Source organism: Nicotiana tabacum, chromosome 12, assembly GCF_000715075.1.
Source record: "Nicotiana tabacum cultivar K326 chromosome 12, ASM71507v2, whole genome shotgun sequence".
In the NCBI taxonomy this organism is placed as follows: Eukaryota; Viridiplantae; Streptophyta; class Magnoliopsida; order Solanales; family Solanaceae; genus Nicotiana; species Nicotiana tabacum.
The window spans coordinates 41318880-41334177 of NC_134091.1; the positions used below are offsets into that span (position 1 = coordinate 41318880).

The 15298-nt window shown below is 39.6% G+C and overlaps 2 protein-coding genes across 2 annotated transcripts; one reads left to right on the top strand and one right to left on the bottom strand.

Annotated features, from left to right (window-relative positions):
* Window positions 1-7983: 7983 nt before the first annotated feature.
* On the top strand, window positions 7984-9427 carry LOC107793593 (16.9 kDa class I heat shock protein 1-like). The gene is made up of 2 exons (XM_016615972.2): window positions 7984-8276; window positions 9013-9427. The coding sequence occupies exons 1-2, from the start codon at window positions 8060-8062 to the stop codon at window positions 9282-9284; spliced, it is 489 nt and encodes a 162-aa protein (XP_016471458.1). The 5' UTR covers window positions 7984-8059; the 3' UTR covers window positions 9285-9427.
* Window positions 9428-12294: 2867 nt separating this feature from the next.
* On the bottom strand, window positions 12295-14615 carry LOC107793596 (putative oxidoreductase At4g09670). Its single transcript, XM_016615974.2, has 2 exons — window positions 13934-14615; window positions 12295-13007 (listed from the first exon to the last, which is right to left on the bottom strand). Exons 1-2 carry the CDS (start codon window positions 14396-14398, stop codon window positions 12381-12383), a joined length of 1092 nt encoding a protein of 363 aa, XP_016471460.2. The 5' UTR covers window positions 14399-14615; the 3' UTR covers window positions 12295-12380.
* Window positions 14616-15298: the final 683 nt, after the last annotated feature.

Below are 15298 nucleotides of genomic sequence, written 5' to 3' on the forward strand. Positions count from 1 at the left end.
AGCTCTCCTCACAATCCTCTGTCCATCTGAACAGAGCACCCTTCTGGGTCAACCTGGTCATAGGTACCGCAACAGACGAGAAACCCTCTACAAATCGACGGTAATACCCCGCCAAGCCCAGAAAACTCCGAATCTCCGTAGCTGAGGATGGTCTGTGCCAATTCTGCACTGATTCAATCTTCTTTGGATCTACCTTGATCCCCTCACTCGATACCACATGGCCAAAAAATGCCACTGAATCTAGCCAAAAATCACACTTCGAAAATTTTGCATACAACTTCTCTTCTCTCAAGGTCTGGAGCATAGTCCTCAGGTGCTGCTCATGATCCTCCCGGCTCCGGGAGTACACCAGAATGTCGTCCATAAACACAATGACGAAGGAGTCAAGATAGGGCTGAAATACACTGTTCATCAAGTGGATGAATGATGCTGGGGCGTTGGTCAGCCCAAATGACATTACAAGGAACTCGTAATGACCATACCGAGTCATAAAAGTAGTCTTCGTGATATCTGGCTCCCGAATCTTCAACTGATGATAGGTTGAACGCAAGTCGATCTTGGAGAACACCCTGGCACCCTGAAACTAATCAAATAGGTCATCAATACGTGGCAATGGATATGTGTTCTTCATTGTGACCTTGTTCAACTGGCGATAATCAATACATATTCGCATAGAACCATCCTTCATCTTTTCAAACAAGACAGGAGCAGCCCAAGGCGACACACTGGGCCTAATAAACCCCTTATCAAGGAGTTCCTAAAGCTGCTCCTTCAATTCCTTCAACTCATCCGGTGCCATACGATACGGTGGAATAGAAATGGGTTGAGTGTCCGGCGCCAAGTTAATACCAAAATCAATATCCCTGTCGGGCGGCATGCCCGGCAGGTCTGTAGGAAACACATCCGAAAAATCTTGCACCACCGGGACAGAATCAATAGCAGGAGTATTAGCTCCAACATCCCTCACAAAGGCCAAATAAGATAAACAACCCTTCCCAACCATCCGTTGGGCCTTCAAATATGAAATCACTCTATTGGGAACATAGTCTAGAGAACCTCTCCACTCGATCCTCGGCAACCCCGGCATTGCCAAAGTTACGGTCTTAGCGTGACAATCCAGAACAACATGACATGGAGAGAACCAATCCATACCCAAGATCACATCAAAGTCTAACATACTAAGCTATAAGAGGTCATCTCTAGTCTCCAATCCCCCAATAGTCACTACACACGACCGATATACACGGTCCATAATAATAGTATCGCCCACTGACTTAGATACATGGACAGATGAAGCTAAGAAATCATGGGGCATATCTAGATAGTGAGCAAAATACGATGATACATATGAATAAATGGAACCAGGGTCAAATAATGCAGAGTCATCCCTGTGGCATACTAAGACAATACATGTGATCACTGCATCAGAGGAAACAATATCTGGTCTGGCAGTGATAGCATAGAATCGGTCCTGACTGCCCCTTGCTCAGCCTCCCCCTCTAGGGCGACCTCTAGATGCCTGGGGCCCACCCCAAGCTGGTTAAGTGGGTGGCGTAACTGCTGGTGCTAGTGCCATCGGCCGAGAACTCTGTTGTGTAGTCCCACTCAACAACCTAGGTCAATCTCTCTTGATATGGCCAAAGTCTCCGCACTCGAAACAACCCCTCCTGTGACGGAACTGCTGCTCCGGATAACCCGAGGAACTACCTGTAGAAGCCTGAGCGGACGAGGCATGGTGAGAACTCTGCGCTGGTAGTGCACTGAATAAAGACTGGCCTGAATGAGCACTGTAAGAACCGTGGCTAGCTGATGCGCCACGATGAGGTGGACGAGTCTTCTGAGTGGGTCTATAAGGACGACCCCTACTGGTGTAGGACTGTCCCCCAGAAGGTACACCACCGAAACCGCCCGAACCTCGAGGCCTTTTGGCCTCCCTCTCACCCCGCACCTGGATACGAACCATCTCTATCTGCCGAGCAATGTCAACCACCTCGTCAAAAGTGGCACCAGATACCCTCTCTCTAGTCATAAGCAACTGCACCTGATACGTGAGGCCATCAATGAACCTTATGATCTTTTCCCTATCAGTGGGAACCAACCAAACTGCGTGCTCGTACTGGGTCACAGACATGCCATCCTGCCGAAGCTGCTCAAACTGTCTGCGCAACTCCTCCCTGCGAGACTGCGGCACGAACTTCTCCAAAAAGAGAACGGAGAACTCCTGCCATGTAAGTGGTGCTGCACCAACCGGAATGCGCCTCTCATAAGCCTCTCACCATCTGAAGCATCCCCAGAAAACTGAAAAATAGTGAACGAGATCCCACTGGTCTCCAGAATACATGCTGTGTGAAGCATCCGCTGGCACTTGTCCAAGAAGCCCCGGGCATCCTCCGACTCAACTCCGCTAAATGATAGAGGCCGAAGCCTCTCAAATCTCTCAAGTCTCCTATGCTCATCATCAGTCATAACGGGGACCACATGGGCCTAAGCAGCTGCAACCGGCTGGGCGGGTAGTACCTCCGGTGTCTGAAGTCCCTGCACCGCCTGCTCTGAAGTATGGATAGTAGGGGTATGAGTACCTCCCCCGGCCTGAGAAGTGGCTGGTGCGGCCTAAGCCGAAACCACCTGAGCAAGACCAGTGAAAACTGTCAATATCTGGGCCAATGCCACCTGAAGGCTTGGAATCACAATGGGCACAGCTGGTGCCTGAGCTGGCCCTACTAGCGCAACTACATCTGAAACTTGCTCCTGAGCTGGAGCAATTGGTGGATCTTCAGGTGCTGCTCTAACTGCTGTACGAGCTGCACCTCTACCCCTACTGCGGCCCCTACCGTGACATCGACCTCTTGTGGCCCTAGCTGGTGGTACTAGTGGTTGTCCATCATGTCCGGTAGCACGTGTCCTCACCATCTGTGAGAGAATAGGATACAGAAGTTTAGTTACTAGAACAACAAATTCGCATGACAAGAATACAAGAATGTGAAATTTCCTAAGGGTTCGGCAGCCTCTCGAAGATAAGTACATACGTCTCCGTACCGATACGCAAGACTAACCTGTCATGATGGCGCCTATCGTGGTACTAGGCAAGCCGAAATTTATGAAATAACTCCAACACTTAACACAAAACGGATTTAAAACAGTTTAAATGATAACAATTTCTCATAAACGGGATAGAAAATTCAAAATACGACGCGGAAATTCCCAACATCGGGGTGTCACTGAGCACATGAGCATCTATACATCACAAGTCCGAAAAATAATGTGTATGAAAATCTGAAACTAAATACAATAAGTGGAAAGATAGGGAAGGATAAATAAGGTATGCAAAACGCTGGCAGCTACCTCGAAATCTCCAAAAGATCAACTGTGCGCGAAAATCAACACCCACTGTGTCCGGGAACACCTGGATCTGCACACGAAATGTATGGTATAGTATGAGTACAACCAACTTAGCAAGTAACAATACTAAATAAAGAACTGAAAGTAGTGACGAGCTTCATAGTTATAGTTCAATTACAGTGATTTCAACATAAGAAAGTAGGCATGCTTTCAAGTTCGATAAATTAGGTCAACAGTTATTCCCTAACCAGTTCAAGTGAAACAGGGTGTAATATCTTTCAGAAATTTCAACAATGATACATGGCAGTTAATGCAACACTAATGAAATCAAATGCATCCTCTCAGGGCCATAGTCACTCAACCTTCACATTCACTCAGCACTCGGCACTCGCACTCAATAGGTACCTACGCTCACTGGGGTATGTGCAGACTCCGGAGGGGATCCTTCAGCCCAAGCGCTATAATCCGTACGGACAACTCACGTAACATAATCTAATATCTGGATCCGCACGGACAACTCACGTGCTTTACGGACAACTCACATGCTATATTATGATATCTGGATCCTCATGGACAACTCAAGTGTTATAGTATGATATCTGGATCTGCACGGACAACTCACGTGCCATAGTATAAATATCTCACAATCAGGCCCTCGACCCCACTCAGTCATCAATCACTCTAGTCTCTCGGGCTCTCAGAAATCATGAAAATCAGCCCAAACAGAAAAGATGCAATGTATCAACAAGGAACAATAGAGACTGAGACATGACATGCAAATAAATTGTTACCGAGTACAACATCAATTTAGCAGATAATTCAACATGTGCACGACCTTTGTGGGTCCCTACAGTGTTAACACATGGTTAAAACATGATTTATAGTTCGATTTCTCTAATATGTGGAAAAAATGTACTGATAACAACAAATTATTCAAATACACAAATCCATAGAATTGATCTAGTCACAATTCCTACGGTGCACGCCCACACACCCGTCACCTAGCATGTGTATCACCTTAAAACTAAATACATGACACGTAATACGGGGTTTCGTACCCTCATAATCAAATTTAGAACCGCTACTTACTTCAATACGAGCAAATCTCTACTCCAACACACCCTTGCCTTGCGAAACGGTCTCTGAATGCCTCGAATCTAACCATAAACAAAGCGATAAAATCAATACGGGCTAAAGGAATCAACTCTATAAGAAAATGCTAAGTTATTAATCAAAATCAAAAATCGGCTCAAAAGCCGACCCCCGGGCCCACGTCTCGAAATTCGATAAAAGTCACAAACCCGAAAGCCCACTCAACCACGAGTCTATCCATACCAAATTTATCAAAATCCGATACCAAATCATCACCCAAATCCCCAAATCAAACTCTCCAAATCCCTAGCCTCAAACTCCCAATCTACACCTTAAATACACACAATCTAGGTGGGAAAATCAATGGGGAGGCAATATTATTGATCAACAATAAGCACAAGGGACTTACCTCAAAAATTCCCTCGAAAACTCTCTAAAAATCGCCTTAACCGTGCTTGAAATGTTTGAAATGAAGCCAAAATCGCGAACCCTTATTTTTAATAGTTTGCCCAGGCTTTTCGCACCTGCGGCCATATATCCGCACCTGCGAAACCGCTTGTGCGGTCAATTTCCCGCTTATGCGGAAGCCACTTAAATTCCTCTGGCCCGCATCCGCGCTCCATGTTCCGCACCTGCGGAGCCGCTTCTACGGCCTTCCATCCGTTTCTGCGAAAACAGGCCCCTCTCTCAATTCCGCATCTGCGGAGCCTCGCTCACACCTGCGGGCTCGCAGATGCGGTAAATTCCTCGCACCTGCGCCCTACCCAGGCCAGCCCAACTCCGCTTCTGCGTATACCCAACCGCATATGCGGCATCGCAGGTGCGGAAATGACCTCGCACCTGCGACCTCTGCTCACCTCCTCCCTGGTCGCTTCTGCGGTTCACCTCTCGCTTCTGCGAGATCGCACCCGCGTTCCCCACTCCGCATGTGCGATTACACCAGAAGCTGGTGAGCTTCAATACTTCCCTCAAACTTCAAATCGATCCGTTAACCATTCAAAATCAACCCGAGGCCCCCGGGACCTCAATCAAACATACCAATGGGTCCTAAAACATGATACGAACTTAGTCGATCCCTCGAACCACATCAAAACACGAATCGCACATAGATTCAAACCTAATGAACTTTAAACTTCCAATTTCTACAAACGATGCCGAAACCTATCAAATCACATCTGATTGACCCCAAATTTTGCACACAAGTCACAAATGATATTACGGACCTACTCCAACTTTCGGAATCGGAATCCGACCCCGATATCAAAAAGTCCACTCCCGGTCAAACTTTTCAAAAATTTCAACTTTCACCATTTCAAGCATGATTCCACTACGGACTTTCAAATCATAATCCGGAAACGCTCCTAAGTCCAAAATGACCTAATAGAGCTAACGAAAACATCAAAACTCCGTTTCGGAGTCGTTTACTCACATATCAATATCCGGTCAATCATTTTAACTTAAACTTTCAACCTTGAGACTAAGTGTCTCATTTCATTCTGAAATCACACTGGACCCGAACCGACTACCCCGACAAGTCACATAACAGCTATAAAGTACAAAATGAGCACTAAATGGGGGAACAAGGCTACAACTCTCAAAACAACCGATCGGGTCGTTACACTCAATTAAGATAAGACAACAATGATGAATAACATTAAAGATAGTGAATGTGTCATTCAGTTACCAAATGTGAATGAAGTTGGTGGAATAGCACGTTCGTTGGGCAATGATTTCAACGGAACTGGTGGGCCTATCAAAATATATTAAAAGACCCTTAAATTTCTTTCATAAAATTCATACAATGATGATACCAAAAAACCTACATTGCTTTGATCTAGTGGTTAGAGTGCAGTGCATGATGTGTGTGTTAAGCGCACGTCATGATATTGAACTCTATCCTATACAAGAATATAATATTAAGTAAAAATGATAAAGGGGTGAGCGCATTATTTATCGAGTTTTGAATCTTGTAACACTTCTCTATGGGATTTCTTAATTAAAACAAGATGATACACAAAAACTTGCTTCTTAATGTATGAATCAATCAAATGTGATAAAAAAGAGATAGCTAATTTAGAGAATTCACTACTAGAAATTCGGCAAAAACCGACCAAGGTCGACCGACCAACTTTGGTCGGTAAAAAAACCGACCAAAAAACCGACCAAAGTTGGTCGGTTTTTCAATTTTTTTTTTTTTTTTTTACGAAACCGACCAACTTTGGTCGGTTTTCTTTGGCGCAAAAATGCGAAAAACTATTTTTGAGTCCCGCGAAATTTATGTTTCAAGAAACCGACCAACTTTGGTCGGTTTTTTAATTAATATAAATAAAAATTAATATTAAAAAAACCGACCAAAATTGGTCGGTTAATTCGGCGGGTCATTTAAAAAAACCGACCAACTTTGGTCGGTTATTTTCGTGCGAAAATACGATTAAAGAGTATAAATCAAATAAAAGACAGTCTTAAAACAAAATGTACAAATGGTCTAGTGGTAGAATAGTATTCTGCCACAGTACAGACCCCGGTTCGATTCCCAGATGGTGAATTTTTTTTTTACATAATTAAAATACCGACCAACTTTGGTCGGAAAAAACCGACTAACTTTGGTCGGTTTTTTTTGCAATGTTTTTTTTTTGAATTTAATTTCCGACCAACTTTGGTCGGTATTCCTTTCCGACCACAAAAATACCGTCCACACGTAAATGGTCGCGTTTTGGTCGATTTTTTGTAATTACCGACTAACGTTGATCGGTTTTTTTGGTCGGTTTTTACCGAATTTCTAGTAGTGATTTGAATTGAAATTAGAAAATAAAATCGTGAAAAATATTTTGGGGGGACTATTCATAAAGGAAGAAAAATAGAATAGATGAAAAGCTACGATATTGTTTAATTTAATGAGAGAAAAACTTTATCATATCTACCAAATTTAAAAATAAAATGTTAAAATTTGTTGTCCGCTGACACACAAATTTACCAATTTTACTAACAATAAGGGCTCAAATAATAATGAATATCATTATTCCCAACAGTTAGACCCTTCTTTGGTCTAAAGACTTATTATAGGAATTAGGAAGGTATACCTTGATGTCACGTTGTGACTATGGTAACTAACCTTATTATAGTGCAAAGGTTTCGATTTGCGAGCTTCATATTCTAATCAATTTCGTGGGTAGATATTTAATGATAAACAATGTGGTGTCTATTTATTTTTTTCTTTTTCTTGTGCCAATATAGCTTATAAAATCAAGGAAATTTCAGATTTTAGCAAATTCAATCATGTAAACGTTCTTGCTAAACTTATTGCCGCGGGATTCAATATAATTTTGACAACTTAAAAAGGTTACTCGTAAGGGGCCGGGAACTAAAATTGAGTGTCGAATTAATTAGTTCATGTTCATCTTCAAACGTAGGTGTCACACGGCTTACAGTTAAGAACTTATAGTATCCTAACAGTGGAAACGTGGCTTAAAACAGAAGTAACCAGCACATATACAAGTGACAGCAAGACACAAGCAATAAAATACCTCTGTCACAGACAAATATATATGCATTAACATATAGCTGGCCATTTCATAATCAAGAACTAAGTGCAAGAAGAATAGTTTGATAGCCTACTTGTGAAAAAATTATGGCTTCTTCAATAGGACCATGGATGGGTGGTGGACGTCGTAGAGATTGGGATGTTGGATTTAGCAGCCCATTTGCTTCAGATATATGGGATCCTTTTAACATTGGTGGATTAGGGTGGAGGCGTGGTGGCGAAGATGATGTTTCTGCTTTAGCTCATGCTAATGTGGACTGGCGTGAAACTGATAATGCTCATTTTTTTCGTGTTGACCTTCCTGGTTAAGCATCAAATCCTAGTTTCTTTTTTTATAACGAAGAACTTTTGTAATTCATGAGTTTTTGTGGACAACATTTTTGAGTTAGTTGTGTGACACTCTATAGGGTGTTCTTGATGGGCACGTCTTTTCTTATTTGCGTCTTGACTTCTATTAATTAATTAATATCTGAGTTTTTTTTTAAAAGAAAATTTAATAGTTTAAGCTTGACAAAACGAAAGGAGTTCATTGTCTTTGGACATGAATTTTAGTTTAAGTTTGTCTTTGGACATATATTTTACTCAAAATAGTTCAAGATTTGTGCAAATTAAGTGTCTTTATACTCCTATGAAATAATTTTTCATATCAGTACTTTAGTGGAGTATTTTTTTTTCTTGAAGTTTAAATACTGAACTTTAGTATTTGCAAATGTTGATACCTACAGATGTCTAAATAGTATACTTACATTCAAACGGGTCGTGAACGATTTTAATTTATGTTACTTTTTGGGTTTAAATTGGTTAAAACAGACCATGACTTGATATATGCTGGTATCATAGAAGAATACTTCTTATTGATATCCTAGATTAACCACTTCTAGATGAGCAAAGAGAGAGAAGTCACAAAGTTTTTCAAGGATTAGACCGTAGATAACAAAAAACTTTTAGCAAAGTAAAGATGTGCGAACTGGATTATGTGCCTTAATTATGTAAGGCTGGTATTTGTAAAGCTAAAGCTAAGTGCCTTTTCAAAATGGCAGGGGTGAAGAGAGAAGATCTGAAGGTGCAGATTGAAGATGACAACATACTTGAAATAAGTGGTGAAAGAGTGAAAGAGGAAGAGCAAGGCACAGACAAGTGGCACCGCGTAGAGCGTAGCCGCGGCAGCTTCAAGAGGAGGTTCCGTCTGCCGGAAAATGCCAACGTCGAAGGCATAAGTTGTGGCCTTGAGCATGGAGTTTTGACTGTGAACGTGCCCAAGAAGGAAACACAAGAGGTTCCAAGAAATGTTAGGGCTATAGATATTGTTTAAATCACTAGTCTTTTGGCTTTGGGTATTGTAGTACGTGTGTTGCGAGTTTGGCTTTGTAGTCCTTGTGCATGCTATGTGTATATGTTTGTTTGGTATATGTAGTGCCTTTAAATAAGTGAATGAAGTGTGGTCAGTTGGACAAATATACTCTCTCCATTCACGTTTACTAGTTCGCTATGGATTTTGTTTGTGAAAATAGCACGGCCTAATCAGTTTTCGTACCGGTAATAAAAAATAGTCAGTATTTGTAAAATTATTAAAAAATAGTTATTATTTTGTTGCAACACGGAAAGTTTCAGTATAATATACTAGAGATTGGTGCATATGTGTCTGAATTTTCAGCATCTCCCGCACACAAAAAGTTTTAACATAATATATATCGAAGATGTACACATGTGTCTGAACTTCCAGCATAATATGTTGGAACTTCAGAACACGAAAAGTTTCAGCATAATATATACTGGAGATTGGAGCGCATGTTTATGAACTTCCAGCATAATCACGTGTAAAAAATTTGAACTATAGTATATTATGGTGAAATATTTTTCGGATTTTGAACATTATTTTCGTTCATTATATCTTTACACAAAAAGTGATTAAATTTCGATTACTCTTAAAATTGTGGTTATTTTTTAATTATTACTTGTCAATCTGACTATTTTTGAATTTTACCCATTTTATATACCTTTTAAGAAATAATAAATGAAGTGTATAATTTATGATGATGTTCATATTAATTAATTTATAATTTTAATAGATTTGAGAAAATTATTTGAAATGAATAATTAATGTTGTAGGTATAATACGGAAAAAATTATCTTAATATGTTAAAAGTGACGAATAAAAGTAAAAGTAAAAAATCTATTTTTAGAATACTAGATAAGTAAAAGTGAACGGAGGGAGTAAAACCTACTATTAAGGGTTTCCAGTTTCTAGAGTTCTGCAGTTCAAAATTCATGAGTAAGATTCAGTGGACGTTAGTGTGATTTTACTGGAAAAAAAGCAATTTTTGCTGTATATTCATCAAAAATCTGTTCTAATTGAATATCATCATGGACCCCAACCATCCCGTTCAATCCAATGGCTATGAGTATCAAGTGGGTAGAATGGGTCAAGTTTATAGACATAGGAGACTTTTAATTTGGCGGGAACTGCTGACTAGGATGCTGATATGGACAAAGAATTAGAGGGGGGATTGTTAGGTGTAGAGGCAATTCCAAAAAGTGCGTTATTGGTAGGGGTTTGATTGGGACTAAAAGTATAACGGGATAAATATAAATAATATATCATAGTATTTTGTCCAACGGGGCAATGTAAATAATATACCAGTAGAAGGGAAAATCGGAACTTTATCCCTTTATAAAATGTGTTATGTGAACTAAACAAAATATATAGAACTGCGCATACAAGTAACAAGAAGAAAGCAAAGAAAGAGCAAGTACTTCGAGATGAAACACCAGAATTAGTAAATCATCTAAGTTGAACACAAAGGAGAGTTCAGTTAGATGTGGAAGATCTTTACCAAATAGACTATCTTTCCCTAATCTATGGTGCTGACAATACATATTACTAACCATTCTAAAGACTCAATTCAAGTTTTAATAATACAATTTTACACTGTCAACAAACATTACTGAGACTTCAGCCAATGCAGTGAAAACAGCATTCAGTTACAACAACATAGTGTTGCGACCAAACACACTCACACAAGTATACGCGGTCGTCAAGTAATAAAGAGACTAAAAGTCGGATGTCGAACCCACGAGGACTTATGATTAACTATTAACTAAATTAGACTATCATAATTATCTAAACAAGAATTAAACCTAAAAATATTTGATTCTAAACTAATTAAATAAAAAATATAAATAATGAACTTTGAACAAAGAAAGAGCAGATTTTTATGATATCAATGTAATGAAAACGATCTAGGGTTATGGGCTATCTAACAATCATATTGTATTCTTCAATTGAATTGACCGACTAATTTATCTAGCTTATTGGTTGACAGGGTTAATATTGCTCATAAGAATCTGTCGAGTTCTTACTCGCCTATTCAAGCTAACCTAACGCCTATATGTCTATGGAGTTAGAATCAACAAGAACGCATTTATAATTCCTGTAAATCAACCAAGCAAGGCAATTAGGTATATGTCTATCCTAACTACGAATCCGTTCCCCGATGCCCGAGTTCAAGAACTTGCCCTACTCAATCCTATATGCAATATAGAATTCCCACTTTCGAGTTCAATTCTAGATTCGTAGATAGTATTCAATTGGTGATCAAGCAATTAAATAATTAAGCGCAAGATTGAATAAATAAACTAATATGATAAATCAAGAAGTCAAAATCAATATCCGAATAACAATAGTCATGAAAGGACCACAACCCTAGAACGTGAAGTTTAGCTCCATATAGACATGGTAGCCAAACAACAAATCATATAAAGAAACATAAAAATTACTAAGTTTGGTGGGAGAAAGATGGAACTTGATGAATTCCGGCCTCCACAGCTTTGTCGTGGCTTTTTTCCCCATTCCCAATATGTTAGATGACCTAAAAGAGGCGTTTTTGGCTTATATATTGCGTACCAAAGTCGTGGGCCAAAGTTCTCCTATTTCTAATCCAAATCAGCTTCAGGGATTGATGCTAAGGTGGATGCGACGCATCCACCTCGTCCTCCATTTCAATTTTGCCTGCGAAGGTGGATGCGACGCATCCACCTTGTCCTCTATTTCTCAGCTTTGCATGCGAGGGTGGATGCGACGCGTCCACCCCTAGTTCCTCCATCTCAGCTTTGCCCAGGTGCGGATGCTATGGCGGATGCTATGGGCTGACTTCACTGCTAAGGGTGCGCGAACTGATCTTTTTCTAGATTGGATGCGACGCATCCAATCTCTCTTCCTCTACCTAGAGCACCTTTTCTTCATATTTTTGCACTCCACACACCCTAATTCACCACACACAACTCAATTAGTTATAAAACCAATAATTAAACCATGTTGGGCATTTTAAAGATCAAATAGCATCAAAAAGCGGTTAAAACATGGGTAAAGTAACATCAACACATATCGAAATATGCCAAACATCACCCATTAACAAACAACATGAACATGGGGACATAAAGCATGCCATTCAATTGATGCCTTGACAGCATCTACCACAAGTTGCGTCTTTCTACTAATCGTTGGCCACTTCTTCTCAGGTTTAGAACGTTGCGCCTTGATACCTCCAACCAGGTTAGAGAACTCCTTTATCATGAGAGCCTCTTGAGGAAGATCTGTGCTGACTTTTTGCTCACTTGGTGCAGGATGAATCGCTGTAGAAAGTTCACCAAACCTCGAATTTTCCACTGTGTAAAATGGAGCAACATTTTCTTGAAATGGAATTACAAAGTCATGGACCCTCAAATTTCCTGTGGATCCATTAGCAACGATATCCATGGCCATATTGGCTAAAAACGAACAATAGAAAGTTGCTACCCTTCCGTCTTTCCAACTCAAAGAAGCACCACAAGATAGGATAACTCCAGCTTCATTCAATTCTGGATCAGGTAGAGCTGTCACGGTTTTGGACAATTCATAATCAGTAGTCCACAAGATTGCGCGAATACTGTACCAACCAGCATCACCTAGAACACCTAGAGCATCAAGGTCGGCCTTTACACGAATGTCATTCTTCAGAAACTCTTGGTCACCAAGATAAGCAAAAGTGCTGTGTACCTGTTAACATAATATATACTATAAGACCATCTTCAGGGATCTTTAATGGAAAAATCAAGTCCATACTGGATTAAAGTGTAAAGAGAAGTTAGAAGCAGTAAGCACTAAGCTCAGAAGCCTTCATATAGGGTTCTCACAACTCTGATAAGTTTCAATTTTGTCGCATCAATTGTGCGGAACCTGCACTAGATGTCTAATATTTTATCCACCTTTTTCTTGTAAGATATCTTAGGTGTCCAAGTATATTCTCTTAACTTCAACTCTAGAATCTGGCTTGATCTCATTTTTTAGTTAATTTAAAATTGAACGCGTTTTTTTTAAGGATTTCATTACATTAGTATTTTGACCTTCTATTTTATTTTTGAATTTATTTGTTATCAAAAGAAAAGAGAAAAATTGCAACAAATATGTTTTTTATAAATTTAGTACAATTTTATACCTTAGGTGAACTTTTACATTTTATTAGAGATATTTGAGTAATTTGGTATATTTATATAACCAAAATACATTTTTCTAACAAAGAAATTACATTTCTTTTGCAGAGAATGAGAATATACATCGCTTTAGAGATATTGTCATTCTCACCGCAAAGGATCCCCGAAACAACTTCTTTCTTACCTTTGGCATTTCTAAGCTGTGGACCCTATCCCCACCCAGCTCCCCCTCATTCTTTCACCTCCCATCCTCACTTTCCGCCTTTGGAACATGGTTGCATTTTTTTCTTTTTCTTTTTTGGGGATAGATAAATAAAATTGGTTAAGTACTATTTTTCAATCCTAGCATGGTTATTTTGGGGATTTTTAATTTAACCAACAAAACATAATTATTTTTAATTGATCGATAAATCAAAATTTAGTTGTCCAAATGAAACAGCCTATATCAGTTCAGTAGTTCACCAATAAAAAAAAAAGGATCAGAGGATATACCGATTTGAGTTGGCCAAAACGATGAGAATCAGAGAGGAATTCTTTCATCTTAACAGTACGAGGATGATGCATCCACATGGTAGCATCCATGTACTGCACCCCATTCAATTCGCACGCCTCCAGAATAGCATCCAGCTCCTTCACGTTTAACGCAACGGGCTTTTCCAGCAAAACGTGCTTCTTCTTCTGGGCCGCCAACACAGCCCACTTCAAATGCAGGCTTGTCGGAAGCGGAACGTAAACGGCGTCAATCTCCGGGTCATCCAGAACAGCCTCATAACTGCCGTATAACTTTGTATTTGACGGACACCCATTTTCTTTAGCAAACGCCGTTGCTTTTTCGATCGTACGGCTGCCGACGGCGGAGATAGTGGCGTTTGGAGCAAGCGCGATGGCTCGTGATACTTTCCGAGCTATGTTAGCGCAACCTAGTATGCCCAAACGTACCTGTGACGCCTCTGCCATTTTTTCCTCAAAAGAAGCTAACTGATGAGTGGAGCGGACAGTAGACAAGAATATTTATAGTACTAAATGAGGGTTATGTCCGAAACTGTAAAATTAATAAATAGAGAAGTGAAAAAGACGAAATAAAATACTACTCCATTAAGAATTGAAAAATAAGAGAGACCGGCATTTTGAAAGAGAAAAGCGTCAATAGCGTGACCTCGACGGCCTTTTCACATCTCATATGATATGACGCCAACATTCACCCAATAAATATTTCCTCCACCATTTGCCCACCCGTAGCAAATTTGTAAAGAATTTGTCCCACCCATTGCTTGCATAGAATCATATTAATTTATTATTAATATATTTTTATGTAATACAAGATGAATTAATTATACTTTATTTATTATTAGCATACATTATTCATTTATTAGTTTTATGCAAGCGCTGATATATGTAAAAAAAAAAATTACTAGTACATTTTTACCTCTCCAAACCACGTGAAGGGATTTTGAGAATTGAGCATTTCAGATTCGTTTGCATAAGTTCATAAACAAAAATCCTAGTCTCATCGCACGAATAAATTTCATGTTTATATTTTCGAAACATCGTAAACCCAAATGTTCAGTTGACTACTTATGTGCAGTGCTTGGTTCAAGTGGTAATTTTTGAGAAAACTGTAGTGCTTTTCAGTAAAGTACCTTAATTAGATGGGAAACAGATTACTTAACCACTACTTCGGGAAAAATTGAAGACAAATAGACTTCGGCATGCATTTAAAGATTGCAATTGTTCGTAAGCGGCTTCAGAATTTAACTTGATATATTTGACCTTTCAAATTTCTGAAATTTTGTACTTCTAAAACTACCGCCTATCGGCTCACTTCTACCGTTTAGTTGAAATTTTCATATATACATA